The sequence below is a fragment of the Hypoxylon trugodes genome (assembly GCF_022578975.1).
Source record: "Hypoxylon trugodes strain CBS 135444 unplaced genomic scaffold F4822scaffold_6, whole genome shotgun sequence".
NCBI lineage: Eukaryota > Fungi > Ascomycota > Sordariomycetes > Xylariales > Hypoxylaceae > Hypoxylon > Hypoxylon trugodes.
Genome location: NW_026250021.1, coordinates 313,922 through 339,371, shown reverse-complemented (window position 1 = coordinate 339,371; position 25,450 = coordinate 313,922). Strand labels below are relative to the sequence as shown.

The 25,450-nt window shown below is 46.9% G+C and overlaps 10 protein-coding genes across 10 annotated transcripts; 5 read left to right on the top strand and 5 right to left on the bottom strand.

Moving 5' to 3' along the window:
- Positions 1–209: 209 nt before the first annotated feature.
- F4822DRAFT_405740 (TRF2-interacting telomeric protein/Rap1 C terminal domain-containing protein) lies at positions 210–3,629 on the bottom strand. Its single transcript, XM_051458335.1, has 4 exons — positions 2,996–3,629; positions 2,599–2,940; positions 2,224–2,547; positions 210–2,173 (listed from the first exon to the last, which is right to left on the bottom strand). Exons 1-4 carry the CDS (start codon positions 3,125–3,127, stop codon positions 272–274), a joined length of 2,700 nt encoding a protein of 899 aa, XP_051312982.1. The 5' UTR covers positions 3,128–3,629; the 3' UTR covers positions 210–271.
- A 238-nt stretch (positions 3,630–3,867) lies between these two features.
- F4822DRAFT_405739 (zf-DHHC-domain-containing protein) lies at positions 3,868–5,655 on the top strand. Its single transcript, XM_051458334.1, has 2 exons — positions 3,868–4,284; positions 4,381–5,655. Exons 1-2 carry the CDS (start codon positions 4,190–4,192, stop codon positions 5,582–5,584), a joined length of 1,299 nt encoding a protein of 432 aa, XP_051312981.1. The 5' UTR covers positions 3,868–4,189; the 3' UTR covers positions 5,585–5,655.
- F4822DRAFT_405738 (uncharacterized protein) lies at positions 5,632–7,932 on the bottom strand. The gene has a single exon (XM_051458333.1). The coding sequence runs from the start codon at positions 7,744–7,746 to the stop codon at positions 5,833–5,835; it is 1,914 nt and encodes a 637-aa protein (XP_051312980.1). The 5' UTR covers positions 7,747–7,932; the 3' UTR covers positions 5,632–5,832.
- A 111-nt stretch (positions 7,933–8,043) lies between these two features.
- F4822DRAFT_405736 (uncharacterized protein) lies at positions 8,044–9,150 on the top strand. The gene is made up of 2 exons (XM_051458332.1): positions 8,044–8,509; positions 8,578–9,150. The coding sequence occupies exon 1, from the start codon at positions 8,088–8,090 to the stop codon at positions 8,430–8,432; it is 345 nt and encodes a 114-aa protein (XP_051312979.1). The 5' UTR covers positions 8,044–8,087; the 3' UTR covers positions 8,433–8,509; positions 8,578–9,150.
- Positions 9,151–10,306: 1,156 nt separating this feature from the next.
- F4822DRAFT_405734 (uncharacterized protein) lies at positions 10,307–11,203 on the top strand. Its single transcript, XM_051458331.1, has 2 exons — positions 10,307–10,865; positions 10,924–11,203. Exons 1-2 carry the CDS (start codon positions 10,442–10,444, stop codon positions 10,962–10,964), a joined length of 465 nt encoding a protein of 154 aa, XP_051312978.1. The 5' UTR covers positions 10,307–10,441; the 3' UTR covers positions 10,965–11,203.
- A 594-nt stretch (positions 11,204–11,797) lies between these two features.
- On the bottom strand, positions 11,798–13,242 carry F4822DRAFT_444000 (uncharacterized protein; the record flags this gene model as incomplete). Its single annotated transcript, XM_051463170.1, has 2 exons — positions 11,798–12,890; positions 12,947–13,242. 2 exons carry the CDS (start codon positions 13,240–13,242, stop codon positions 11,798–11,800), a joined length of 1,389 nt encoding a protein of 462 aa, XP_051312977.1.
- Positions 13,243–14,347: 1,105 nt separating this feature from the next.
- F4822DRAFT_429958 (uncharacterized protein) lies at positions 14,348–14,803 on the bottom strand (the record flags this gene model as incomplete). The annotated part of the gene is made up of 1 exon (XM_051461188.1): positions 14,348–14,803. One exon carries the CDS (start codon positions 14,801–14,803, stop codon positions 14,348–14,350), a length of 456 nt encoding a protein of 151 aa, XP_051312976.1.
- Positions 14,804–16,102: 1,299 nt separating this feature from the next.
- On the top strand, positions 16,103–17,337 carry F4822DRAFT_405732 (kinetochore Sim4 complex subunit FTA2-domain-containing protein). Its single transcript, XM_051458330.1, has 2 exons — positions 16,103–16,308; positions 16,365–17,337. Exons 1-2 carry the CDS (start codon positions 16,123–16,125, stop codon positions 17,280–17,282), a joined length of 1,104 nt encoding a protein of 367 aa, XP_051312975.1. The 5' UTR covers positions 16,103–16,122; the 3' UTR covers positions 17,283–17,337.
- A 502-nt stretch (positions 17,338–17,839) lies between these two features.
- F4822DRAFT_443998 (uncharacterized protein) lies at positions 17,840–19,103 on the top strand. Its single transcript, XM_051463169.1, has one exon. It carries the CDS (start codon positions 17,985–17,987, stop codon positions 18,930–18,932), a length of 948 nt encoding a protein of 315 aa, XP_051312974.1. The 5' UTR covers positions 17,840–17,984; the 3' UTR covers positions 18,933–19,103.
- A 1,578-nt stretch (positions 19,104–20,681) lies between these two features.
- F4822DRAFT_276329 (uncharacterized protein) lies at positions 20,682–24,635 on the bottom strand. Its single transcript, XM_051454804.1, has 2 exons — positions 24,255–24,635; positions 20,682–24,194 (listed from the first exon to the last, which is right to left on the bottom strand). Exons 1-2 carry the CDS (start codon positions 24,520–24,522, stop codon positions 20,902–20,904), a joined length of 3,561 nt encoding a protein of 1,186 aa, XP_051312973.1. The 5' UTR covers positions 24,523–24,635; the 3' UTR covers positions 20,682–20,901.
- Between the last annotated feature and the right edge of the window lie 815 nt (positions 24,636–25,450).

The following is a 25,450-nucleotide window of genomic DNA, read 5'->3' as shown; positions in this document are numbered from 1 at the left end:
TAACCAATAGGCAATTTTACTAGAATGAACCTTAACTTACTTAAGAGGCTGAGCTGAATGGATTTTAAGGCTTTGAGTTTACGTCAATAATAGTTAATAAAAAGGGATGACTTCTCTGTTCTTTTGCATGGGAGAGAATCTTAGGAGGATTACACTTTAGCTCAAACAACGAGAACGATTGAGTCGGAAGACGAGGAAGGCCGCCGATGCAAATATTGACGCTGATATATTCCTAGGGTATAATCTGTAAGGCACCTAACTAAACTTTATCTCATACGCCTTCCCACAGATACTTCCGTCTAAGCTCCATCAATTCTGGACCATGCTTCAACTCTAGTCGTTTACGTGCTCTTGCGCGTTTCCTCTCCTCCTTCTCGTCCTTGGGGGGTTCAGCCGAAGTTATTAACTGTAAGGTATCATCGTCGCGCTGCGTCCAAACTCCATGTGTCTTCTGCGGTAATTCCTCCCCTCGTTTAAGTTTCTCCATAACGTGGCCAGCATCACCGAGACGCCACGTCGTGGCTCGTAAGGCTCGGAGCACTATGTCTCTTGGATAACCAAGAGAACCAAAACGATCAATGACGTCGTCTGGCGTTTCTCGTACAGGTACAGGCCGATGTATTGGTCGAGGTTGGGCTTGTTCTCTAGGAGAAATCGCAGTGGAGGGACCAGGAGCGGGCGAATTTCTCTGAGTAAATGACTTGGGCAACGAGCGGCGTTTGGCTTTTATCACGATAGCTGTATCGGTAGGGATATTAATAGTCTGATTGGATTCTGGGGGCCCCGATGTCTCGTCGTCGGAATCCTGTCGGAAGGGGTTCCGAGCGCGTTTTCTTAGAATAGATGATCCGGGGTTGGCATTTCGCGTTTTAGCTTTCGGCGTAGGGGAAGCGGCTTCATCTTCTATAGATACGGCATCCGATTCCTGGCGGAGTTGTTGCGATGGCGTGATGTTGAATTGAGATTCCATATCAACGTTCTCCTGAGTCTCGAATGTCACGTTTTGAGTCTCTGGATCAAATCTAAAATCCTGCGTTTCTGGCTCTACTGGCTTCTTACCTGCACGAGGCAGTGTAGGTAAGTCCTGGATTATATCTCGAGATTCATTCTCTTCTGTCTCGTCATCTATAACGGGTAACACCGACCGCCTAACGGTAGGAGTCTCATCAACACCAGATTGACGACGTAATCTAGACGTTCCATTCACGGTGTCGGGTGTGGATGGGATCTCTGTGTCTCGAGCGATTTTTCGTCGCTTGGGGGAGGACTCTGGGTACGCATGATCGGAGGATAAACGGTGGGTATCAAACGATCGTTTCAAAGAAGGTACAACTGGTGGCGACGAAGGTAGCGGTACTTCTGAAGCTTGACCGTCTTCCTCTCCCTCTTCGTCGTCATCGCTAGCATCGGAAGCGTTAACCGCATTGGTGAATTCTATACAATAGTCCTCGAAGGCAGCGAGGTAATCGTCGTAGCATTTCCGGAGTTCATCGTGGACAGTATCATGCAAGACCCAGTCATAACCGAGCGTTTCTGCGATCAGGTGCCAATCGCGTTCGCTAGGCTCCATCTTTTGAGCGACAATAGCTTGCCACAAATCCCATAATTCGAAAGTACGCCCCTTTATGGTATGCCAGGGGATTAAGGCTTCGTGCTCTGGTAGGAACATTCTATAATCACGATAGAATTGTCCCCTCATGGACATGTCGTTAGAGTTAAGTTGTTCAAACGAGGGAGATGCTTCAGCTGGTTCATTAGTCTCAGCCCGGGGATCTTTCGTCGGGGTCTCGGCAATACGTGGTTGTCTATGATTTTCATTTTCACTTTCTGCGACGTTGGTCCCGTTTGCGGGGGTAACGGCTTGATTTGATTTCTTATTTGAGGTACGTGAAGTGTGAGGCGTGTTTGCCTCAATAGGCCTCAACGGAGTTGTAGCGGCATGTGGGGATGGCTGTGTTCGGGGCGTCTCTCGCCGTACTGGGGTCCCAGGGGGTTCACGGCCTTTATCTGTGTCTTGCTCCGTGGGCGATTTCGGTCGTGCTTCTTGCGACTCCTCTGGTGCCTCATCTCCTGGTATGATACCAGACTGCCACTGAGAAATCTTATCTTCAAGCTTCGGCGTAAGTTGCTTTATCCAGCGAGCTCTCCAAGACTGTTCTGAGTGCTGCGGAAACTGGGTCGAATCAGCAACAGGCGATAGTATAGAAACAACATATAACTTACATCATTAGCCAGATCGCGGAAAATCTTAATTCCCTGGAGAGGCTTGTCTAGACGAATGCACTCTTGGATATGCTTGATGAGAATCTCGTCATCATCTTCGGTAAACTCAACTCTAGCTCGACGGGTGGCAGGACTTTGGGTAGACACGCGTTCCTCTCTACGGACCTGCTGTGTACCTGCTGGAGATGGACGCGCCGGAGAGCTCTGCACCACTGGTTTAGAAGGGCGAGGCGATTGCTCATCGTCAGTGACTTCTGGTCGCGGAAGGTATTGTAATTTCTTAACCCAACGGTCTCGCCAAGATTGGTACGTATGTTGTGGATACTACATTATTTAGTTTACTATCAGAAGCAAGAAGATTGAGAAATTTCGTACCTTAGCTTCGAGGCTCTTGTATATCTCATTTCCGAATGTGTGTTTACCCTGTCGCTCATGCTTGATAACCCAGCGCATGAGGATGGAGTCATCTTCGTCGGTGAACTTCCTTCTCGTGGTTTTTTGAGCTGAGATCGAACTAGTAGGTTGAGATTCCGTGGTCTTGGGCTGGCGGGTAGCCGATGAACATAAATAATTTTCTAAATTTTGAAGAACGCCAGCCTTGATGGATTCATCGATAAACTTATAAGAATATGATCCTAAAGGTCCATCTTTCCTAGCATCATCGGCTATGAGATAATCGGCGTTCTTTTCAAGTGGAACCACTTTACCCCCATTATTCTACACATCGCATTAGTATAGGAAGTCTTAAATAAGATAAGCGATATATTCTTACTTGAATGCCTTGAACCCAGTTAAGGCGTTGTGGGACTCTGTGTCCTACCCAGAATTTCATATTTTTAAATAAGCCATTCCGTGGTGGCTCTTTGGTGGCCATAGCCCCCTCATAAACGATAGGGGCAGCCATATGTGGCTTACCCTAATTTATAACCCTGGAGTAAATTTCTAGGGTAAACTTCAGACCGAATGCCTATCGCCGTGCGAATATCCGAACAATCGTTTTTAGGTCTGTGCCGAATTAAGTTAAGTTGAATTCTCTCGATACGAATGTCGATTTCAAGTGTGGAATGTGGTGGTTCTTCCAATTTTGTTTATCCAAACAGTTCTGAACAGGGTTCGCAAAGGGTTGACTTTTCACGTTAGGTATCGTCGGATGGATTTGCTCACTGTCAAAGAACATTCTTCAAATGGGGATCGTCAATAAAGATGAGATGAGATGGCGAGGAAGAAGGAGCCCTTTTTATTGAGAAATAGAAATGGTCAGGCTCGGGTTTTAGGGTGAAGTCTCGTGAATAAAGTTTCACGAGACGCGTGATGAAGAATCGCGATTTTCAAGTTTCGTTTCGAGATAATCATGTGGGATTCAGGTATTATTCTTTTATCGGTAACATTATGGATTTAAACAGCACAAGCCTCATTGGGTTTTGACACAAAAGCGGCTGAATGACCCGTGCACCGCCCCAAAGATTCAACCAATTAAATTAAGAGCTGACCAAGATTATGGGGCTAGGAAAGCAGAAACATAGGCAGGTACACAGTGTACCCCTGTCCATACTGTACCCACCCTCCCGCACACGTCGCCCAAATGCGCTAAGTACCTTGCATCTGCCTTATTTCCTACTACTATTTCGTATCTTTTTTTTCTTTATTAGAAGTCATCCACACCAGCTGATGACGGCACATTCATGACTGAGGAGGAGGAGTACTGACCTGAGGACTCATCGCTTTTAAATATCTATTCACATTGCTCGAATATCATTTATTTGCTAATGATTCGCTTGTGACTTTTATTTATCTACATTTTGTCATCATCCTCAGTGTCTTTCCGTCAAGCTCTGTCTTACTCAAATGGGTTCGCATCGGTGCCTATTCCTATGCTTCAAAATTTAACAATGATCGAGATTCAAATCATCCTTCCAAATGTTCAGATAACTAAGACAATTTCTACGATTACCCTCACTTTTGGTACATGACAATGGGGGCCCTTGCGCAGATTGCCTTGGGCGTTCTCGCTATTTCTTTCATGACCTTTGTCGCATTCTTCGGCAGGCTTCCGGCGTTGAGGTATGACTTAAACCAGATTTTCCCCTAGTAAATAGCTTAATATGATGGCCTTTCTTGATCATCTATATAAAATTTTTATAATTAATCATATCACAGACATACACCAATAGCCTGGATGCACCGCGCAATATGGGTGTACATCCCCAACGCCATTCTAGGCCTCGATCAAAGGCTCACCTCAGGCCGCCTCACAACAGGGCTAGGTAGATTTGGTACCTATATAATGTATGACCGCCACCCAACGGTGCTCATATTCTTCATCCTGCTTCTCTCTATAGGAGAATACATGTATTTACCGGGAGTATGGCCGCACCTAAGCATTTTCCACAAGCTCCTAGGCAGTATATCTATTATACTGCCATACCTATTTCTGTACCTCGCCGCGGCCGGTGATCCAGGTATTATCAACACCGCCACCCACTCACGATACATGTCGCACTACCCATACGACTTCTCCATCTTCCACCCAGGCCAAGTGTGCCGAACGTGCGGCCTTTTAAAACCCCCTCGCTCCAAGCACTGCTCCGTCTGCAAGCGTTGCGTCCACCGCATGGACCACCATTGCGTCTTCATCAACAACTGCGTCGGGTACGGAAACCAGCACTACTTCCTCCTCCTACTTCTTTCGACAGCCTTCCTCACCAGCTACGGCGGTGCGCTAGGCCTAGTCTGCGTCGCTGACTCAGCGCGCGCGCACAACAAATCCTTCACGCTGTTCCCGAAACCCACCGGCTGGTCCTGGGCCGAGTACCTACTACTCCTTACGATGGGCATCCAGGAGGACGCGGGCGTGGGAGCCGTTACTTTGCTCGCTATCATGACGTCGCCGCTCGTCTGGGGTTTGCTTGGGTATCACGCATACCTGATTTACTGCGGAACGACTACCAACGAGAGCATGAAGTGGCAAGACTGGCAGATGGAGATGGACGACGGGTGCGTATTCAAACGCTCACTCGCGCCCGATCGGGTTAAGGACCCGCGAAACGAAGCTCCATGGACGAGATGGCCGCTCGATCCGATACAAGTGCTAATACGGACCGAGGACGGGGCGCCGCCGAGTGCAGACGGGGGCCCGGGAATAGGCGAATGGGAGCGCGTGTGGCGCTTGCGTGATGTTGAGAATTTATATGACCTCGGGTTCTGGGATAACTTGATTGATGTTTTTGTGCCTAACTACCCGTTTCGAGGGGCTGATACTATGCCGACATCTACAGCAGACTTAGAAAGGGGCGGCAAAAGGAGGACTAAGAAGCCACCGAGGGCCCCGCGAGCGTCGAGTCTGGTTGCGGCCGCTACGTAGTCTTTGCTAGAATTCTAGCAGGAGGATGTAAGAGACTAGGCTAGAAGCTAATGAATAGCATTTGAAGCGCATCATTTATATATACGTGAACGTAGTAGTGCTCGTAATTTATATACATTTGCCCTTGTCGTTCTAGCATCTATATGAGCAGCAGACAAAGTATTCATAGTACAGTATACCGCGGTTCCAAGGTGTTAGTAGCGCTGTATACTCTAATCTCAATTATAACTTCCGGTTATATGAGGGGTTCACTCCTCAGAGAACGCATTAGCGAATTTCTCCTCGAATTCATCAACCGACTTGGCCTTGTGTAGTTTCTTCTTCCTCTCCTTCCTCTGCTTCTTAGTTTCTTTCTTTGCCTTTTTCCTCTTTTCTTCCTTCGCCTCTTTCAGCTCAGGCGATGTCACCATTGCCTGAAACACGTCGGCCGTCATAGGTTCATCCGAGGGATCCACCTCCTCGACTTTCGCGGGGGATGGGGCTGCCTTAGCAGGTTGATATTTATCAACATCAACACCCATCACTGCCCGCTCTCGCTCCTTTTCTAATCGCCTCTGAGCACGCTCTTCCGTCTTCGTCAACCGCGCCTGGCGCACTTCCTCTATTCGAGCAGTATCCTCTCGGAAGCGCTTTTGCAAGAAACGAGTCTGCTTTTGCTTGAAATTCTCGAGGAGATTACGCTTCTCCACAGGTAACGGCCAGCTCCTATCTTGCTTAAGTCGCATGCTTCGCACGTAATTGCTACTAGTCATCTGCGTGGCCTTTAGCTGTTGTATGAACTCGTCTAGAACACTACGCAAGTCAACCTCTGCTGGAACGTTCGACTGAACGTTTGACTTTTCCTCGTCCCTTGACCTTGCACTTCGATGAAAAGCCCGAGCATGCGATCGACTGGTGGTCCGCGTAACTGGAGAGTTAAATGCTCGTGGCCTGATTCTATGGGGCCCCCGGTGTGCTTCTTCCGCCGAAGCACGTTCCAACTCAGCAAAGGGGGAACTAGTTCCCCCGGCACTCGGGCTGCTTCTAATGCTAGTTTCACGTTTGGGTGATATTCGCTCAGTTTTGTCGGCTCGAGGGGTTGTAGCCATATTTGTATCGGGCGCATACTGCAGATCATCAAACGAGATAACCTTCCCTGACCACTTCTTGTTTTTCTCTTGTTTTGGTCGTGTATCCGTCACTAAACCAGCCAGACGGGCGACGACTAACCTCGCGGTCGTCACTGTCGAATTCGCGACATCGCGATCCTTCGCTCCCACCGCAGTCACAAATATTTCCTTTTCCCAATTACACCTGTTATTCACCTGCTTCTTTTCGATGTTGAGAATAATATCCCATAGCTTGGTGCAGGTTTCCCGTAGCCCATCCGGCCCGCCTTTGACCTTATCCGCTTTCGTGAGAACAATAGCGGTCCTCGTACCAATAGAACCCAGTAGCTCAAGCAATTGCGTGTCCGTCTGTTTAGGGCCAACTTCAGCATCAATCAAGATAATAGCTCCCTTTACGCCGACCCGCTTCGTCAAGTACAACATGATATTACGACCCCAATCTTTCAAAGATGCGTGACCATACCCAGGCATATCGACCAAGTAGAAAGCATGCGTAGGGATATCCTCTTTGCCCTTATACTCCGCAGATTGAGCGGCGATGTCTTTGGGCAACGGCGCCGGCCCGAATCCATACGTATTCATAGCCCTTGTCTTCCCCGCCTTGGTACTGACATAGGCCAATGCACTACTATGTCTACCAGCAAGAGCATTGACGAAAGACGACTTCCCAACATTAGACCGGCCTAGGATGCATACTTCGGGTACGCGCGTGTTCTTTTTTAACTTATAAAAATCCGATTCGCCGTATTGGAAAAGTGGAGGGTTCTTCGTGAATAACGAAGAGAGTTCATCTTCGAGAGGGATGTCGGCTGCTGGTGATATGGAGAATGATTCAAAGAGCTCTTCGGAAAGGATCTCTTTGGGTTGGGAAATTCGGAACTCGGGGATTAGGAAAGCGGCGACGTTAGGGTATTTTGAAGTCGCATATGATCTAAGGCTCGTTCGAAAGATATATGTTTGGGCTGGCCGTATTCGCGTGGATGCACCGATTAAGGCGAGGCGGAGGGACACGGGCATCGCTAGAAGCGCATTGAGTTGGTTCGGTGTAGGCATCGTGGTACCTTCGGGATGATTCCCCGAATTCCTTGTCAAATTGACTTACAACACGCCATGCGCAGGGAAGACAAGCAGTATACATGCAGCATACATGCAGCATGGACGGGGATGTACATAATATATGTAGAAACATAAAATAAGATGATACGATTGAGATTGAGAACCTTAAGAGGAGATTTTGAGTTGTGCCTAGGGACATATCGAGGTAGTGATGCTTATATCGAGGTATGACATCTTCATATGTATTTATTCAACACAAGGTTTATCTTATCGTATTTCTACAATCCGATCTCTTCTTTCAATTCCTTTTCTTTCCTCTTCAACAATCACAAGGCGTCATGTCAAATCCAAATCCATCCCGATTACGCTCGCTTTATCGGTCACTCCTTCGGGAGCTCCCACCTAAACCGCGCTCAACCCCATCCACACAAGTGCGATCGCCCCTCCACCAACGATTAAGGCAGAGCTTTTCGGGCGACGCACCCCACGAACCCCACGAACACGCCGTGGCGCAAGCCGACCAGCTCCTTCAATATCTAAAGGCACAAAGGCAATACACGACCTTGCTAGAACGATATAACCCTGGTATGAATATGGATGAGGAGGAACGTGTTAGACTCACTGCTCGTCGTGTCGGCATGGACTTACCCATAGAGTACGAGAAAGGTGGGGAGAAGAGTTAGGAATGAGTCCCTGAACAAGACATATCTACAGAAGGTCGCGATACTTGTATCCAGATATAGGTCATACAGTTCGTTAGGTTAGTAAAGAAATAATATCCTTAACGTTGTATAGAGGACTCCTATGTCTAAACTCCAATCATCGCAGCGTTACGCCGCATCAGAACAACTACCTAAAGCGAACGAGACCTACATCGGAACGTGGGTAGTCAAGGAGGAAACTGCGAGACTGAGTTGATAGACCACCGGTTTGTTTGATTCTCGGACTAGTATGAGTGTAAATTGGATGCCAAAGCCTCTTTAACCTCATAACGTACCTACATATAGGTACCTAAAGTGCGGCCATTACGAAATAAGTCTCGCGCTTCCCACCATTGCTCGGTATTCTAGTGTATTATTAAGGTAGGATTTATTTGATGTTTACATCGCGTGAATATCTCTAGAATAGATGGTATTGTTACACGGGATCCTGGGAGACGCATCAACAGGTTTCACAACTCGTCACGACATCTCTACGCTAAGATGGGCGTTTCTCTGTTTAATATAGGGATTATCAGGACTATGTAACCCACGAAGGTGCGTACCTAGGTACTTAGGTGTGTAGGCCAATTACTATCCCTTGTGGTATTACAACGTGATGTTCCTACATACTTCGTGAATTTTTAGCCTTAATGATCGGCTTGTAAGGGTTTCGTGCAATAGCAAAAGAATAAGTTCCGCCTTTCATGCCCAGGGTTATTACCGCTTGCGTATCGTAGATAAAATACCCAGGTAAGGCAGAATCTATTCCTAAGCATCTTCTATCTAGTTTGCTAAAATTGTATGGCCTTACAATCTATTACCCTGGTAATATTTATAAACTGATATCTCTTACGAGAGCTTACGGGTAGGACTGATGAGTTACGGAATGTTTCTAAAGTTTATCGTCGGTAAGTACTACCTAGGTAGATGTTGCCTTCATGCTAGATGCGTAAATTCTACCGAAGTAAGCACGTAGTTCGTCAACGCCGATAACTAAAACTTGAGGTAGGTACCAAGGATTTACGAATTAAAAAGTCAGTCGCCGTTGAGTGTCGGTTGTATCGTCGCAGTACACTTGACAAGTCTTAGCGCCGCATACCAGACTTCCTAACCTGACTACCGAATTCTCACCTATGTAAGACTCTAACGACGAACAAAAAGTGAAATTATGTTCGAATCCTAAGTATCTCGGTACCTATATACCCAACTAAAATTATTTCGTTGTTCTTTCCATACATATTCAAACAGACGCTTCCTGATGCATTTTTTTGAAGTACTTTAGTTTAGTTGCGCGAGGTCCGGTTTAACTAGCTATGACCGCGTCTCAGCATACCCAACAAAGGAAAGACCCCACGACAGGAGAGCTCCAGGGCTCCCGCTAAGCCGGGTTCTATGGACAAATTCTAAGGAAGGAAACAACTTGATTTAATTACCTAATACCAATCACCCGCTTGAGATAGCAAATATAACGAAGTGTGCTATGCGGTACAAAGTACCTAGGATATATATATATATTGCGTAAAGTGCCATCAAAAAAACTTTAATATCCTCGTAGGTATCATAATATAGCGTTTAAAGATTAGAGGTACGATCTAGTTGGAGGCTCGCCCTGCCATAACCCTAGCACAAGGTGTCTACCTTAATTTTCAAAATATTCGTATGAGTACCAATCAATCTGGTTGCTTAGCATATCCAGTTTTAGCTTTCTTGTAGGCTCTAGCCACAGGGGTAAGACGCCTACGCCCCTGTGAGTAATTTCTTTTTCTACAGTAGCAGCGCCTAGAAACAGATTTTTACTGGTTTGGCGAGATACCGATAGTTAGTTAACTGCTCCTTCCGCCGTACTTTCCAGTGGTAAAATAATTATGAAAAAATACCGCCCGGCAATAATCTCAATCATTCTAATTATTAAGTGTGCTCCCACTGGAGGAATTTCCCAGTCTCTTCCACCACCTTCATCCCATTCTTAGGATACAACCCAAAGTTACAACATGCCTCGTATCAGAAACTGGCATAAGGCTGAGAACCCCCCCAAGGTTAACCCCCATGGGAGGGTTGCCCATGAACGAGGCCAAGGCTTCGTGTCCACGGACGGAATGTTCTTATGCTACTGTGGCAGCATAAATAAAAATACTGCTAAGAGTATTTCGAGCCACCTTACGAAGGCCCACAAGGACGACTCTGCCTACCAGAGGGGCCAGTTCTCAGAGGACGGCACCTCCTGGGAGTGCCCGATCTGCCACGGAGCCCAAGGAAAGAATGCCAAAAATCTACACGCCCTGGTCGCCCATGCTAGACGTGTACATGGTCTCCGCGGGTCGTCCGACGATCTTTGTAAAGAAGGCGACCCCTTCCGACCCAACCTGAAGTCCAAATTCCTCGATTTCAAATCGGAGAAAGAATTTGAGATCGCTGGTAAGTATCCCGAAGATGATATATAATTCTAATGCAATACTGATTTATTTTTCTTCAGCAATCCGACTCCGCATGCGCCAAGCTGTTTCCCGACACTAGTCAGTTCCTCGTCGGTTCGTCATCACCTAATATTTTCCCTTTCTGTATAAACCCTACGGACTTAACATAGGTCGAGTCGACGACAATACAAGCATACCTCTGCTCTGTTCCGGGAGGTTAAGGATTCTGCGGTGGACGAAGAAAACTTGCGAATATCGTTGGGTTGTTTCGTTGTTTCGTTGGGGACTGGATGGGTAGATACGGCCGAGTAGGCTGTCAATAATAATCCATCAACCAGACTCGATTTTCATTTCTCGCATGTGATTGATATGCCTAGCATACGTTAATATAGCCACCTAAGATTAATGCTAAATATTGCGTCTAAACTTTACAATATCCTACTCAGGTGGAATGCGATTACAAAACTCGGGTTTCTTCTTTCTATTAGAGTACATCAACTTCGTAAGAACGGCGTAGTCTATTGCATAGACAATCGTGAGTTAGACGAGGGAAACACGTGCTATTTCTATCTCCTATTGCGGTTATTAAGCCGGCCGGCGGCAGTCGCGGTGCCGGATCGGTGATGATCCACTATTCCCGATAGCCCATGTTAGGTAAAGAGATCGGGGTGAATGCGGCGTGAATGCGGTATTGTTACGGCAAAAAGTGCGCTAAGGCTTGTGGGGTGCCTTCCTTTGCTCACGGACACTGGAAAATTACATGACGCACTTCATCCTCGCACGATTCTGCAAGTTATGATCTAAGTTGACTTGGGGATATTCATTACTGAATTATACATGAGAGCGCTAATATACAAATAGACCAATATTTCTCTAATCATTCGTATCTATGCGGATGGTTAAGAGGGGGGAAATCTCCTCTTCGTATTCTAATCAGTTAGGCATACGATTGACCCAAGGGATCCTGCCGATAAATGGCTCTCTGCTTTTCACGAAAGTGAAGATGTGTGCGTGACTATTCACATGACCTTGCCCCCGGTTGAACATTAACCTCTCGGCCCACCGTGGTAGTTTTGACAGAATCCATCTGTCAAAGAACCAATAGATATAATTAGTCCAAGCAGAAAGACGAGCAGCGCGCGCCGATATATCGAAAGCTGCTGTGGCCACTTCCATACGAGTGTCTTGATAGCGCTTGAACACGGCCGATAGCTCTTCCGTACTGGGTTGGGACAATCCTCTTTTCTCGGTCTGGCTCTTTTTCCGGTTGTCGTGTTTGTTGTCGGGATCTCCCTCATTTGTTGGATTTAAAAGATCATTCAAACCGTTGGTGAGAACGACAATATCCTGAATACCATTGTTAAGGCCCTGTCCGATATTCGGCATTAACTTATACGCCGCATCACCCGCAAGGACTACACGTCCCCAGCTCCAATGTTGCAAGACACCTTCTTCAAGCTCGATCATACCAGCACCGTGCCTTTTCGGAAACATATCTTTAATCCTTACTTCTTCGTTAAGAGGTAGGTCTCCCAGGCGTTCCGCGAACTCCACAAGCTCGTCTTGAGAATAGAATTTCTTGTCCCGTTTTGGCTGCTCTAAGCGTTCGTATAAAAACATCCACGCGCGCTCACGCCCGGCTAGTAGTTGTACGGACGTATTCATAGAGTGCGCCTCGACACTTTTGCCGGGGGTGAAGCTAGGATGAAGTGGAAAATTACACCACATAGTGCGAAACTCGTAAAGAAATGGCTTTTCTGGATTGGCGTCCGCCGTAGGTGTTACCGCAAGTGAGAGGGTGCGCATGAGAGGTCGGACTTTGCTGTTCGCACCATCGGCACCTATCACAATAGACCCATCGTAGTATGTTCCATCAGCACAGTGGACACGGACGCCATCATCATCACAAGAGATGTTAATAACTTTTTTGCTGGTAAAGATTCGAGATTTGCTAGAAGTGTCTAATCCATTGTAGAGCACCTGTAGTAGCTGAGCTCGATGGTAGATGTGACCGAAGGTACCGTGGCTATAAGCTACATTAGCCTACGTTCGATTTTGCTTCTCTTGGATCGTGTAGCGTACTTCTCTTTATGCAGGCGAAGAGCCGTTGAGTCTTTATACCTATGTTTATCTAGTGTTATACAGGCGACACCCATGAAGTTGGTAGAAACAGCCTGTAGTTGGTCTAACAACCCAAGTTGGGCGAGGACGCGTATTGATCTTGGTTCCAAGACAATGCTGGCGCCAGCATCTTCGAGGACGCTTGGACGACGTTCCAACACCACAAAATCTATGCCAGCTTTAGAGAGGGCATGGGCAGCCACTAATCCCACAGGACCAGACCCAACAACTATGGCTCGGAAAGTATCAGTGCCCATTGGAGGTATATTAAATATGTTGAAGAACACTAACAAAAGTCAGAAATAATGTGTGATATGTTGCCCTGACAAAGCAGTAAGCCTGGTGCAGGTGTCGATAAAAGCTGAGAAGCGTTCCAGGAGATGATGTTGATATAATTCCGGTGTTTTATAACTTGGCTTTGTCTAGGTCTTGGATTTTAGAGTCCTATTTAAACCCGTATTGGCAAGAAGTGCACGTATCCTCTGTTGGTTACTTTTCGTCCTAGTTGCTCTACTAGATATCTCCATTCAGTTCCCATACAAGGGTCCATTTATAGGGGCTGTGTCAGCAGAACCCTGTATGCTTACCAAGCCCGCGCTTTTACATGTTAGTATAAAACAGATTCAATAATTGGATTAAATACATTATCACACGTTTTGATGTACTTTTGTTCTTTGCTAGGAAAATACTCTTTTCTAAAGACGTTGTGATAGGTGAAGCTATAGTAAAGACCTAGATATCCGTTCAGCCACTACTAATACACCCTTGTTGACATATCCACTTCGATTGGCCCTACTATACGATTGCATCCTAGACCTAGCAATGCCGTGCCGCAGCTAGGCCTCCGAACTACGATTCAAGTGGCATCGGACACTATTTGAATGCGAAACCCGCGAGGCTCATGAACCCGAGGAATCCGACGAGTCATACTCAATTGATACGGGAGCCGGGGAAGCTGGATAACGAAAACCTATTCTATTCCCCGTACAAAATATGTAATAAGGATAATAACGGGTTAAAAAAGGGGGGCTGGTAATCTATCCGTGTCGGGTCTACTCTGAATCCGGGCGCCGACATGGACCGGTAGTACATAATCACCCACAATATCACGTACATGACTGTTTATATCCTTGACTCTGCTGGTTTAACCTTCTATTTTTCTTTTTTAGAGAGAGAAAAAAAAATGAAATGAAAAAAGTAAGCTAATACGGTTGGTTGATCATCCTCATCACCTTTTCATTACCAGTTTCTAAGTTCTGAAATAATTAATAAGACTTATATTTCTTTACCTTCATAGTTCCAAGAAGTGATGAGTCCCAAGGTTATGTACCCAGGTACCCATGCCTACACGTTGGCAGGATTCTAGAATCCATTGAAACTCAAATGAGCTGGGATGGCTCTCTGCTCGGTCCACTCTGTACACTTAACAAGAGGTCGGCGTCGCTCCCCGGGCTTATAGAACGTTAGCGTATTTAAAGTCTTGAAAGGCTCGGTTTTCATACTCTTGATATTGAACGATTTCTGCTTCTTGGGGACTGGAACTGCTTGGAGAAGATTATCCCATACTATAGGATGAGTCCACCTGAGTAGCCCTTTAGAATGGAAGGTCCGGGACATTTCAGGGTTTTGGAACGGCTTCGATTGATGACTCATTCCAGACGCGATGTCTCCGATAACGTGATACATAATCCTGGAATTATCTGCGCTGGTCTCAAGGAAGATGACTGCGTGGTACCTTAAGCTGGTAATGTCAGGATCTTCCAGGGCGACGCTGAAACGAAGCTTATAGACGGCATAATAAGACGAGTGGGTGGCCATATTTGCGGTTCTAAGTTCCGGAACCAAGATACTAGCAAGTGCCACACAACCCGAAGAGTACACACGACTAAATATGCACCGCGGCGCACAGCATAATCATACCTAGGTACCTAGTTATTGTTTAGACACATTGTAAGCACAATCGTTAGGATGAAGCCGTACAATATAAGTGGTAGATCAAGACCTAAGGCCGGCCATGACAATGTATATAGGTTAACCGCCATCATTCGATAACTCAACCCTTATAGGCAGGCCATACAATGGCAACGTGAGCTAGCTCTATGTCGTAACTACCTAGGTAACCGCGGTCGCTGTCACACGGGAACAGGTGCCAAGGCACTGTTGGTTACCATGTTAGAATTATGGGTAGTTAGAATAGATATTATTGGCGGACCGACACATCAGAAGATATACAAGAGCATAAACACAAAAGGTTCGAGAAATTCGCTTAAAATACACATACATAATACTGGGTATAAATAGATCAATTAGATTTTCTTCCTTTAGGGAGAAAGGGATCTAAGAGAATTATTAGTTGAAACTAAATATTATCAAGCCCTTATCACAGTCGGACGTAAGTAGAGCGGACCGTAAGCTTTGAGTAACGTCATGACCTATACCTTGAGGTCGACCTCCAAAGCCTACCTGGATATTCATGATACCTACTTGGAGGTAATAAAAAAAATGCTTCCATATGAGGAGTTGCGTATGTCATGAGACCAACCATATGGGGGGTTAACAACTCTATTGTTGCGCGAAGAGATCACAGGTATCTATTACGGGAACTATTGTATACATATATGAGTAGTTTCTTTATTCTACGAGTTCCTTCTTCCTTATAAGGGGTCCTCTTGATACTCCCCAAGATGTATTGTTTTATATAGCTTAGCTACCTACTGACAGCGTATAAATTTCGAAATACGCATTGGCGTCGCGCTATCGTCCGCTGTCCCACAACCGACAAAGACGATTATCGAAAGAATCCCCCAACAAAGAAAAGACTTATGCGTGGTTTTCCAAAGACGCATATTAAATAAAGAGTGAATTAATACAAAAGCATTAAAGGACTCCGATATATTAAAGAATTATTAAATAAACATTAGCGACCTTATGAAATTATTAATAGACTATTGATGGAATATTTATGAAATGTTTTGATACAACATTATATATTTATTTACCATATATTTACCTAGCTACGCAGTAAGTATAGGCCGAAATGGATAAGAGTCGTCTTATTTATAAACAGGTAACGTCAGCAATTAATCTACTCATCTTTTACCACCCCTTATACATTTCCCAAGCATTTCGCTACCACCATGTATCCAGATTGGCCCAAGCCTGATACTGATCTAGTACCACTACCTCGGTGGTATGGCCCTAAGCTAGAGCCGTTCAAATTTCAGGGATCGCAGGAAATTGAATTTCTTGAACTTATCGGTAGCGGCTTGCATTCGAGTGTCTTCAAAGTCAGAATTGAGGGAAAAATATACGCATTAAAAATGGTACGTACTACTATGTAAAAACGCGCGGAGACATATGAAAGCTAACTCTGCTGTAGTTTAGATTTGCGGATACGTTTGACTGGAAACGTCGTCCCCCCGAAGATTGTAACCAACAAGTATGGAATCATTGGCAATATTGTTCGGAACCCTTCAATTGCGAGTGCCGTGCCTACGGTCGGCTTCGGGAAGCTGGTTATGAAGACCTAGTAACGAAGTGTTATGGTTACGTGCTTCTTAACGAAGAACAGGAGCATGCCGCAAAGAAGTTCTTTTGTGGCCTCGACGACCTTGCCGATCTCGACGATATCAACAATAGGTTGGAAATTGAGTATCCCGGTGATGATTGGGTTGAACCCCGCAAGCGTTTTTTGTTAAAGGATGGCAGGGAGGCACCCGTGCGATGTATTATCAAGGAGTTTGGCCAAGGTACAAAGTTGACCACACGCCTTGCAAGAAAGCTCCTCAAGGATATCATCAAGTTGCAGCAACTCGGAATTATTGACTTGGACTTGGCAGACCGACAGATTATCAACGGCAAAATTTCCGATTTTAGCTGCGCAGTTACTTTACCACATTTTCCCCTAAGTCTTGCCGATTTGGGTCCTGGCCCGAGAGGGAAGGATAACCTAGAGTTAGAAATCTTCTGTACTTGCATTTCGGACTACTGGGACTTCGACCAGATGATATGCGAGTGGAATTTGGATAACAAGGACAATATAAAAGTCCGTGCGATCCCTCGTGAGTCTCGGTATGATTTGAGAAGGCAACCGACTAGGCGTTTTTACACATTAGTCGACCCAAGGAAATGTGCGTCCTTTGATATAAAACCGGGAGGATATGTGCCCTTGGACCCAAGGAAACTAGGAAGAGGGGCCCCGAAGAAGCTCAGACCGACTAGGTGGTATTATGATTGTGATAGTGCGAAAGAAAAATACATCCGCAGAAGGAGGGGTCATCGAGGACAGGTGTGTTAGTTTTTGGTCATTTCTAACCTGTCATATACTGTCTACCTCATATAATAAATTATGGTAATATGCCTAGATATCAATCGTCATTCCTTTGTCTCACAGAAAGTGACTTTCAGCTCCTTCTTAAATACGAGGATAGGGAGGAGAGTAGGTAGAGAGGCAAGACAGGTTGCACGAACCCTTGTGGTTTGGCTTGCTTATTTATCCTAGGTACTTGAAAATGCCTTGGGTTTACGAAAGTCCAGGATGCCTTGAAACTCGAAAGAATTTTAGGATACCATAAGACAAAACATAAATGGAAATAATAAATCGAAGGAAATATCTAATGGAAAGGGCTCATAGTCCGTGTTAAGAAAGATGAATGCTATAAGCCGAAGTCTGGTGAAGAAAGATGTAGAAAGTCCTGAAAGGCCATACAGCCCAATTATTCTAGTATCCCTTAAGCGGAGATGTTAAAATATGGTCAAAGGGCTATCTTTCAGGTACTATATAAGGTACTGTACATAGTAACATCAGTAGTATACTTTGGAATATATATATCTCAAGACTTCCCCTATAGATTTGGTCGCAAACACAATAGTCAATACACCAAATCTTTTAGCACCCATATTTCACCTACCTTAAGCTTGGCTCTTTTACGGCACTTCAAACTCCCTCGTACTGTATTCATATATTCATACCCGGATATCTACCTAGGTAGCCATTACCATGTCGGATGGAAGCACCACATTGAGAACCATACTTACCCAAAAAAAACCTCCCATAACATGTAACTTGAACGTCGCGGCCAATACTAAATCTCAATATTGGCCGGATATTCAAGCTAGCCTCTGGCATGGATTCGATTTGAACAGTTTAAATAACAAATACGCTGATATGCTCGATGAACCTGTCCAAGAGGAGACGGTCGCGACGAGTCCACGAGCCAGCCAGATGCTTACTGGTCTCATTATCGATCAAACCAAGGATGTCAGGTATCTCCTTGGGTGGAATAAAGCATTGATGGGTTTTGCTGTCAATCTTGTCAAATCCAAGTTTTCACATGCCGATGGGTTCACCATTATCCACGTGTGCACGGACGCCAACGAAGCGGCGGCCCTCCGCGTGGGAGAGAGATTCCACGTTGATCACCTCATTGCGCTTGATAAGATACCGAGCCAGGCTCTCGTGGTTGGCCTTGGGAAATCGAGTGCAATAATCTCTTTGAAGAAATTCGTATGTAACGGTCAGCTTGTGCTGAGTAATAAACGGCATTATTGGGTGCTGAGACAGCTCGCGAACGTGTGCAAGGCTGCCCGAACTCCCTACGGATATATTCAAACGGACACTGAGCTCATTGTGTGCCGGTTTAGAACGAAATTAGAGCCAAACCTATACTCGGTAAATGCCATGCCGGTCCCATGGTCTTCGCATGGCCCGAAGGTGCTCACAACAGATCTTGCCCTATGGTGGCTTTGCACGAAGGCACTGTCGCCCCCAGATGATATTCCGACGGAAGGGACGGCAGCTTCTGGAAGTAGGATGACTCCGATACCAGAAAACTCATTTCAGCCCCAGGAAACGAACGATCGGGTGTACTACGACGTTTCAACCAATGCTGATTGGCAGAACTATTCGTTCGATGATTTAGGCCTGGCGGAACATCCAGGCCCATGAACGGAATCCTCCCTACCTTAGGTACCTACTAGTACGGCTTACTACGGGCTGTCTACTGGTCAACCACACAGTAAACGTACAGGTGGCCATCGGGGGTATTACGCGATGGGGTGATGCAGCCAAATTAACGCAGATAACATGGCCTATTTTAGAGCGCAGTTTTGGGAGCTCAATATACGGTTGAATAGTTTCTTGCTCGCATTCATTACAGTAGTTGTGAATATGAAATTGTTTTCTCTTAATATTATTATGCTACGGCGCCAAACAAATCCTCCATTATCGTTCGCCATTTATCATCGGATAGATAGCACCCGGCAGCGCAATATCATGTCGCCATTAACGAGTATCCACTGGATATTGTATATAGACAGATGCACCTAGTTGCATTTGCATGATTTCGGCCTATCTTGACAATGCAAATTATACATCCTACCTAAGTATGAATCAGTCTCGCAACCGGTGTAAAGACTCAAGGGGTCCCTAGCTCCACCAACGGGAGAGGAAGTTACATCATAAGAGGTATTTGGAATCCGGCTCTATCACTGTTGAGGAGAATATAAGACATAAGAGCAAAGAGGCTACTAGGACAAAGGTGCCACTAACGTACGTATAGGTACGCCCCGAAAATCCACCTAGATTTTGACATCCCTGATTCATCTTGCGGCGACAATCCAACTTTATGATTGGTTATATGACAAGTCAAATATTGGTCTACTACTATCCAAAGTACCAAATTGACGAGTAAGGACGAGCTGTACGGGTTTGCTGGGTATAAGACGGGCCTAAATATGGATAGAAATAAGTTATCATTACAAATGGCTCCTGTTTGGATCTAGCCGGGGTATGTGGGTATTGCCTCATTGGGACAAAGCAACGTAAGGCCCTGGTGCCAAGTTAGAGGTGAAAGAATCCCTCAATTTGTTTCGTTCTTTGGCATTCGCCCCCAGACCTGGATACCGCCCCCGAAAGGGCCCCAGCAGCTAGTTCTAAGGCCTCTCATTTTTCTTTCTGTCCTTTGATGGGTATTCCTTTGTCTGGGAAATACCCGTGGACCTGGGTCACTACCAGGCTTAAGTCAACTGGATGCTCCTTGCATGGTAATTTACTATTGTTCAGTAGCTTGGGAAATTCGGGTGGCCTAATGGTTGGGTTCAAACGAGTGATTTACATGACGATGAAATGACAAAAAGTTAGGTAGTCGCACGATGATGACGGACGCCAATGAGATCTGAAGACATTTTAACTACCTAGATAGTTAATAATTACGTATATATTGTTATGATTTTGGATTTGTCGAGATTGCATATACGTCATTAGCGGGTATGCCTCTCGTCATTGCTGCTGGGCTCGTTTCGGGCCTATTCCAGGTCTGGTCCCGGGTTTGAGTCTGTTTCTTTGGGGGCGGAGGCGATATGTGAAAACATTGGATAGACGATAATAATTTGTGATAGAGCAATCAATAATGGATAAGTCTACACGAGGTTGTTTGATATTGATTCGGGGGCTGTGCCTAAAAGGTGTCGAAATCATAGACCTGCGTACCTATTGGCGTAGCCGCTGTATGGAAGCGCCAAATATCAAGACTTTTATGGCTCATAAAGCTAATTAATGTGGTTTATCTATCTGGATCGTACTTAAATTGGATGTATTCATTCAATCGATTGGTATTTCCGCGAAGGAACCTGCGTGTCTGTAGCGGCTCACGAGCAAAGAAAACGTTGATTTTGGGTATATGTATTTCTGTCACTCTGCATGGCATTCGAGATATTGATAACCTGAATCTCGAGCCCACCTAGGAGATCCGGAAGGGAAAAAAAAATAACTCAAGCCATAAATCGTATCGTATCGTATCCGCCGTGGAATAAAGGGGTATCACAAACACGCGGGAACAACTTAGCGATCGCACATGTTCCATCACACCAACGCTGTTTTTGTAAGTCGGATTTCATCTCAGGTACTAATCCCGAGGTTAGACGCCACCCACACCTCCGTCCTCAAGACTCTCATCCCACCCGCCAGTGGATAGAAGCCACTCGCCAACGCGCTCCTTAACACTTCTCATCGCCTCACCAAGTGCCCCCTCCCACTGGTCCTGCACAACACGTACTTTCTCCTTCAAATCATCTGTTAGCTTCGTCTGCTCCGCCTCTCTCTCTTTCTCGACAATCCTGACATCCCGCCCCTCCGCTTCACCTACTTTCGCCTGCGCACTTGTTACCGCCTCTTTGATCTCATGGAGTAGACACAGCAGATTAGTCTGGGACTCAATGAATTGGTACGTGCTCTTCTCGGCGTGTAGTAGTAGGCTAAACAGATACTGCAACGGGTGCTCATGGTAGCTAGGGTTCTCATCGAACTCAGCATTTGGGATCTGGATGCGGAAGCCGTGGTCAAGGACAGACGGGATCTTATCGAGCAGACGTTTCAGCGGAGGTGCCAGGTCCCAGAACGCATTGAGTTGCATATCGACGCCGCGCTCCACATTCTCCTCAACCACGGACCGGAACTCGCGCGTCCGATACAGTACCTCGTTAGCGAAGGCCGCGCGCCGCTTCGTCGCGTCGTCCACGAAGAAAGCTTCGGCTGTCCGCAGCTTTTCGTCGTTCCCCGAGAGTCGGTACGGCGTGATCACCATTTCTTTGTACCGGTCGTTGCGGTCCGTTAGCAAATCATAAATCTCCCTATGCAGCATCTCCCGCGCCTCAAAAATCCACTTCAGCAGCGTAAGTTTCTCTAGCAATTCCGGTTGCTCGTCGCCTTCTTCTTGCGGCATGTTAGGGTTCGGTGCTTGTGTTTCGACGAATAGACGCGAGCGAAGTTCGTCGAAGAGGGATGTCGCTTGTGCGATACGCCCGGTTAGGAGCTCGTTGAGAGGCATGACTACTGCGTTTTGGAAGCGGTCGAATTCGTGTTTTTCTAATTCCTTGGCTTTGGCGTTTTCGGATGCTTGTGTGTCGGCTTCGATGGCTGCTGCTTCGGCGTATGACATGTTGCCTCCGCTGATCTCGTGCTGAAGGTTTGTACGTAGCGCGTTTTGTCTGGAGGATGAGGCTTGTGCGGCTTCGTCGCGTGCTCTTTGCGTGTCTTGTATGAACCGGTCTTTTGTTGCTTGAACTTCTCGCATGTCGCTTAGAGCGCGTACGAGAGTTCGAGTTGACGCTAGCTCTGGGTGGTTGTTATTTACTGCGGGATGATGCCGGGGATATGGTGGTGGTAATGTAACGAGCCGTGATACATCGAGATGAGAGGGACTTGGAGTATTTGGTGTGGATGACCCTAGAGATAAGAGAGAACTTCGGAATGGCTGGGGTGTATTTTGCTTCGACTCGTGCCAACCGACTTTTTCGGGAGGATACTCATTTTCCGCATATTGACGACTAGGTCCCGCGTGGCTATCTGCGCTGTTTGGGGGGTCTTGCCATTGCAATGCTTCTCTTGCCTCTTTGGGTACACCCATATACTTGGACTCCCGTTTTGTCCTCTCTATTCGATTTGACTCGCCGCCGGATTCCGTTTCCCACCATCGGCTTGCTGGTCTGCCCCGAGAACTCGACTCATCTAGATGCTCACTAACACTCATACTAAGAATCGGCGATAATGAAGGCATATATTGGGAAGTCCAGTTCGCATTAGGCGGAGGAGGTGGTCCGTTGATCGGTGAATTGGGAAGGTTCGCAGAAGCCGGGGCTGAATGCGACTGTGCCTGGTCGCGGAAGACAGAAGTCAGGGAATTCCGCTGTGATCTCGACTCAGGCATCTGTGGCGTCCATTCACTAGTTTGCGAGTTCGTCGAATCGCGCCGTGCCTTCATAGGGCGGAACAAATCCCGCGTTAGATCAAGTATCTCAGACCCCATCACTCCGATAGCTGTTGCATATCTCTCGCGCCGTAGCCTCGACTCGTTGACTATGAAATCGGTAAATAGTTTTACTCGTTCGGCGTCCGACTCCGCAACCGCTTCCTGATTGGCGAATGCTTGGAACCGTTCTATGCTGCCTTGGCAAAATTGCTCGGCCGTCTGACCGACAATGGCTTGTTTAGTAGTGGGATAAGTAGAGGAATTAATCGATGAGAAATTATTCATTAATTTGTGTATTTCAGGACGTGCCTGGGAAGAGTTGGAAGCAGATCGGCTTTGTGGTGGTGGCGTAGGGAGAGCTTTGGGGGCTATAGGGTGACCCGGCTCTGTAACCGGGTATGCCTTTTGCGGATGCGGTGAAAACGGGGGCGTCGGCGTTTCTGGGTGAAGTCCGGCCGACGGGCGAGGTGTTGAGTTCCTAGAATCAAAATTCGTGTCATCGCCGGATCTTGGCATGTCGGCGATTGATTTACCGCCGCTTCGAGGTGTTCCCTTATGGACAGAAAATCTGCGGGATAAACCTGGACCACTAGGCACTATAATGTCAGATAAAGGCTGAATCCCGTCCTCTGGTTTTTGTCTTGTTCGACTCTCGTTCCGCCTTTCTCGCAGGGATTTTTCACCTCGGACGGCACCCGTCCTGTTTAACCCACTGCCGGCCGAAGTTGACGCGGACCCCGAATCGGGTACGGCCTGGGAACTGGATTCGGAAGCGGATGATGTATCAATTGTTAACCCGAGATGATTAGATGACTTACTGCGCTCCTCGCGCTCATTATTTTCCCAATCAGCTGGCGTTGGTGGGACTGGCCCAAGGGCTGTTACTCCGCTGGGTGGCGGTCTCCTGGTAGGTGGTGAGACTATAGGTTCGGTAGTCCTACTCAGGCTTTGAGATCTAGATTGAGGGGGAGGGGGGCCCGGTGGTGGTGGGGGAAGAGGCATTCCAGGTTCCCATCTTGACTGCGATGCTGATCTTGATCGAGCCGACGTGGGTGTATCAATCGCACTTGCGGATGCTGCTCTGCGCGAGTTAGGAGGCATAGACGTGGGGTTGTTTTCAGTTGGATTGATAGGAATAGGCATCTGAAGCGCGAGTGTTTGTGGTCGAGGAAGTGGAGCCGGTGGATGAGGGTCTGGTGGTGAGATAGATTCGGGTGTGCCTCGGTCTCGTCGCCTAGTTAATGAGGATAGGCCAAACCGCCTTTCCCGGGAACCACCGCGTCCATTTGCGCCCGGTGGAGGAGGAAAACTCTGGGTATTTGACGGCTCTGGCGAGGGACGATGGACACTCGATGCGGGTATTCGCGCAGCGGAGATATTTGCTGGCGGAGTCTCATAAACTATACTGGCTGGCCTCTGACTCCGTGGAGGGGAATATGGTGGGGGGGGCGCAGGAGCTGACGCTTTGGTTTTATCAGCTTTCATCTGGTGTAAGCTAGAACACTATCGCATAGAATGCTTACCTTGCGAATCGCGCAGCGACAGCGATGGGGGAAACTGGTGAGTTCGCTCATGACCGACGGCGGGGGATTGACCCCATTCTTGAGGATTGTATGGCTGTATTGAACTGGCTGGCGTATGATGACCGGCGAAAGTATGTGATGAAGTAACTGACACGGCGGAATGCGGCGTGTTCAGCTGGTTATGAAACCCTCCTAAAGCCGTCGTCCGTAGAGGATTGAGGGTCTGACGAAGTCGAGCGGTTGCACTTTCGCGCGGACTGGTCATCATCACTTGTAACGGCCGTGGCCGTGTTTAATGGAGGCGCGCGGGTAGGGCGAGGCGACAATAGATAAGTCCGGGAATTGGCGCTGACACGGGCGGGATGTTGATTAATTACCCTTCGCGCTGATATCCTTGATCGAATCAATCTGGTGGCTGACGCTCGGTCCGCTACCTTCACCTTTTGACTTTTCAGTCGAGGAATTAAGAAAGATCTCTGTCGCTAATTACTTCCATGTCGCGATATTATTTCGATGGCATGAGAGATGATGTTCGGTTTTTGAAAAGCCGGAGGATATGCTTACACCGCGGCTCAGGAATAGTCTGTACTATGTGAGAAAAAGAGGGTGTAGGAGACAAAAAGTAATGGAGGGACTGGATAGGGTGATCGATCCCCTGGGGCCAAGGACGTGGGGGATAGGGTGACTCTTGGCAGATCCCTGGACTATGTACATATTTGCCCTGGGGTATACATAGGCTGCACGGACTCATCAAATTGGTTAATGGGAGATAGGATGGCAAATTCCGTGAAACGGGTGTGACCCTATCCACCTACACTTACATGTGTAGTCTGTATGTATGTACGATGTTTCCAACCCCTTTGTATCAAGGAGTACATCGAAACATGGGATTCTTGCCCTTCAATATCTCGTCTAATACTCAAGATATGAATATAGGGTCCTCTTTCGTGCGTGCTGTTTATGCAGGTCTATGTAGCTCTAAGTGTTAGTGGTAGCCTGAGTATGAACTCAAGCTAATAATTAAATCGCCCTACATAGGTACCTATGCTGCAACTAATGGACCCCATTTGCGGCAATGAAGGGCTGCTTAATCAAGATGTAAGTCAAGTTGAACGAATGGGAAGTATGTGATGGAATTGATGGAGCGATGGTGGACTGACCATACTGGCCCGACTTGGGACTAGAGTGGCCGGTAC

Bases quoted from the DNA above. Each gene is read 5' to 3' on its own strand.
- F4822DRAFT_405732 (XM_051458330.1), top strand. From the start codon at position 16,123: ATGTATCCAGATTGGCCCAAGCCTGATACTGATCTAGTACCACTACCT. The intron at 16,309-16,364 runs GTACGTACTACT...ACTCTGCTGTAG, and splicing joins AAATATACGCATTAAAAATG to TTTAGATTTGCGGATACGTT.
- F4822DRAFT_276329 (XM_051454804.1), bottom strand. From the start codon at position 24,522: ATGATGACCAGTCCGCGCGAAAGTGCAACCGCTCGACTTCGTCAGACC. The intron at 24,195-24,254 runs GTAAGCATTCTA...ATAAAACCAAAG, and splicing joins GTCGCTGCGCGATTCGCAAG to CGTCAGCTCCTGCGCCCCCC.
- F4822DRAFT_405738 (XM_051458333.1), bottom strand. From the start codon at position 7,746: ATGCCTACACCGAACCAACTCAATGCGCTTCTAGCGATGCCCGTGTCC.
- F4822DRAFT_405739 (XM_051458334.1), top strand. From the start codon at position 4,190: ATGACAATGGGGGCCCTTGCGCAGATTGCCTTGGGCGTTCTCGCTATT. The intron at 4,285-4,380 runs GTATGACTTAAA...ATCATATCACAG, and splicing joins GGCAGGCTTCCGGCGTTGAG to ACATACACCAATAGCCTGGA.
- F4822DRAFT_405736 (XM_051458332.1), top strand. From the start codon at position 8,088: ATGTCAAATCCAAATCCATCCCGATTACGCTCGCTTTATCGGTCACTC.
- F4822DRAFT_405740 (XM_051458335.1), bottom strand. From the start codon at position 3,127: ATGGCTGCCCCTATCGTTTATGAGGGGGCTATGGCCACCAAAGAGCCA. The intron at 2,941-2,995 runs GTAAGAATATAT...TGCGATGTGTAG, and splicing joins ACTGGGTTCAAGGCATTCAA to AATAATGGGGGTAAAGTGGT. The intron at 2,548-2,598 runs GTACGAAATTTC...TAAATAATGTAG, and splicing joins ACAAGAGCCTCGAAGCTAAG to TATCCACAACATACGTACCA.
- F4822DRAFT_405734 (XM_051458331.1), top strand. From the start codon at position 10,442: ATGCCTCGTATCAGAAACTGGCATAAGGCTGAGAACCCCCCCAAGGTT. The intron at 10,866-10,923 runs GTAAGTATCCCG...ATTTTTCTTCAG, and splicing joins GAAAGAATTTGAGATCGCTG to CAATCCGACTCCGCATGCGC.
- F4822DRAFT_443998 (XM_051463169.1), top strand. From the start codon at position 17,985: ATGTCGGATGGAAGCACCACATTGAGAACCATACTTACCCAAAAAAAA.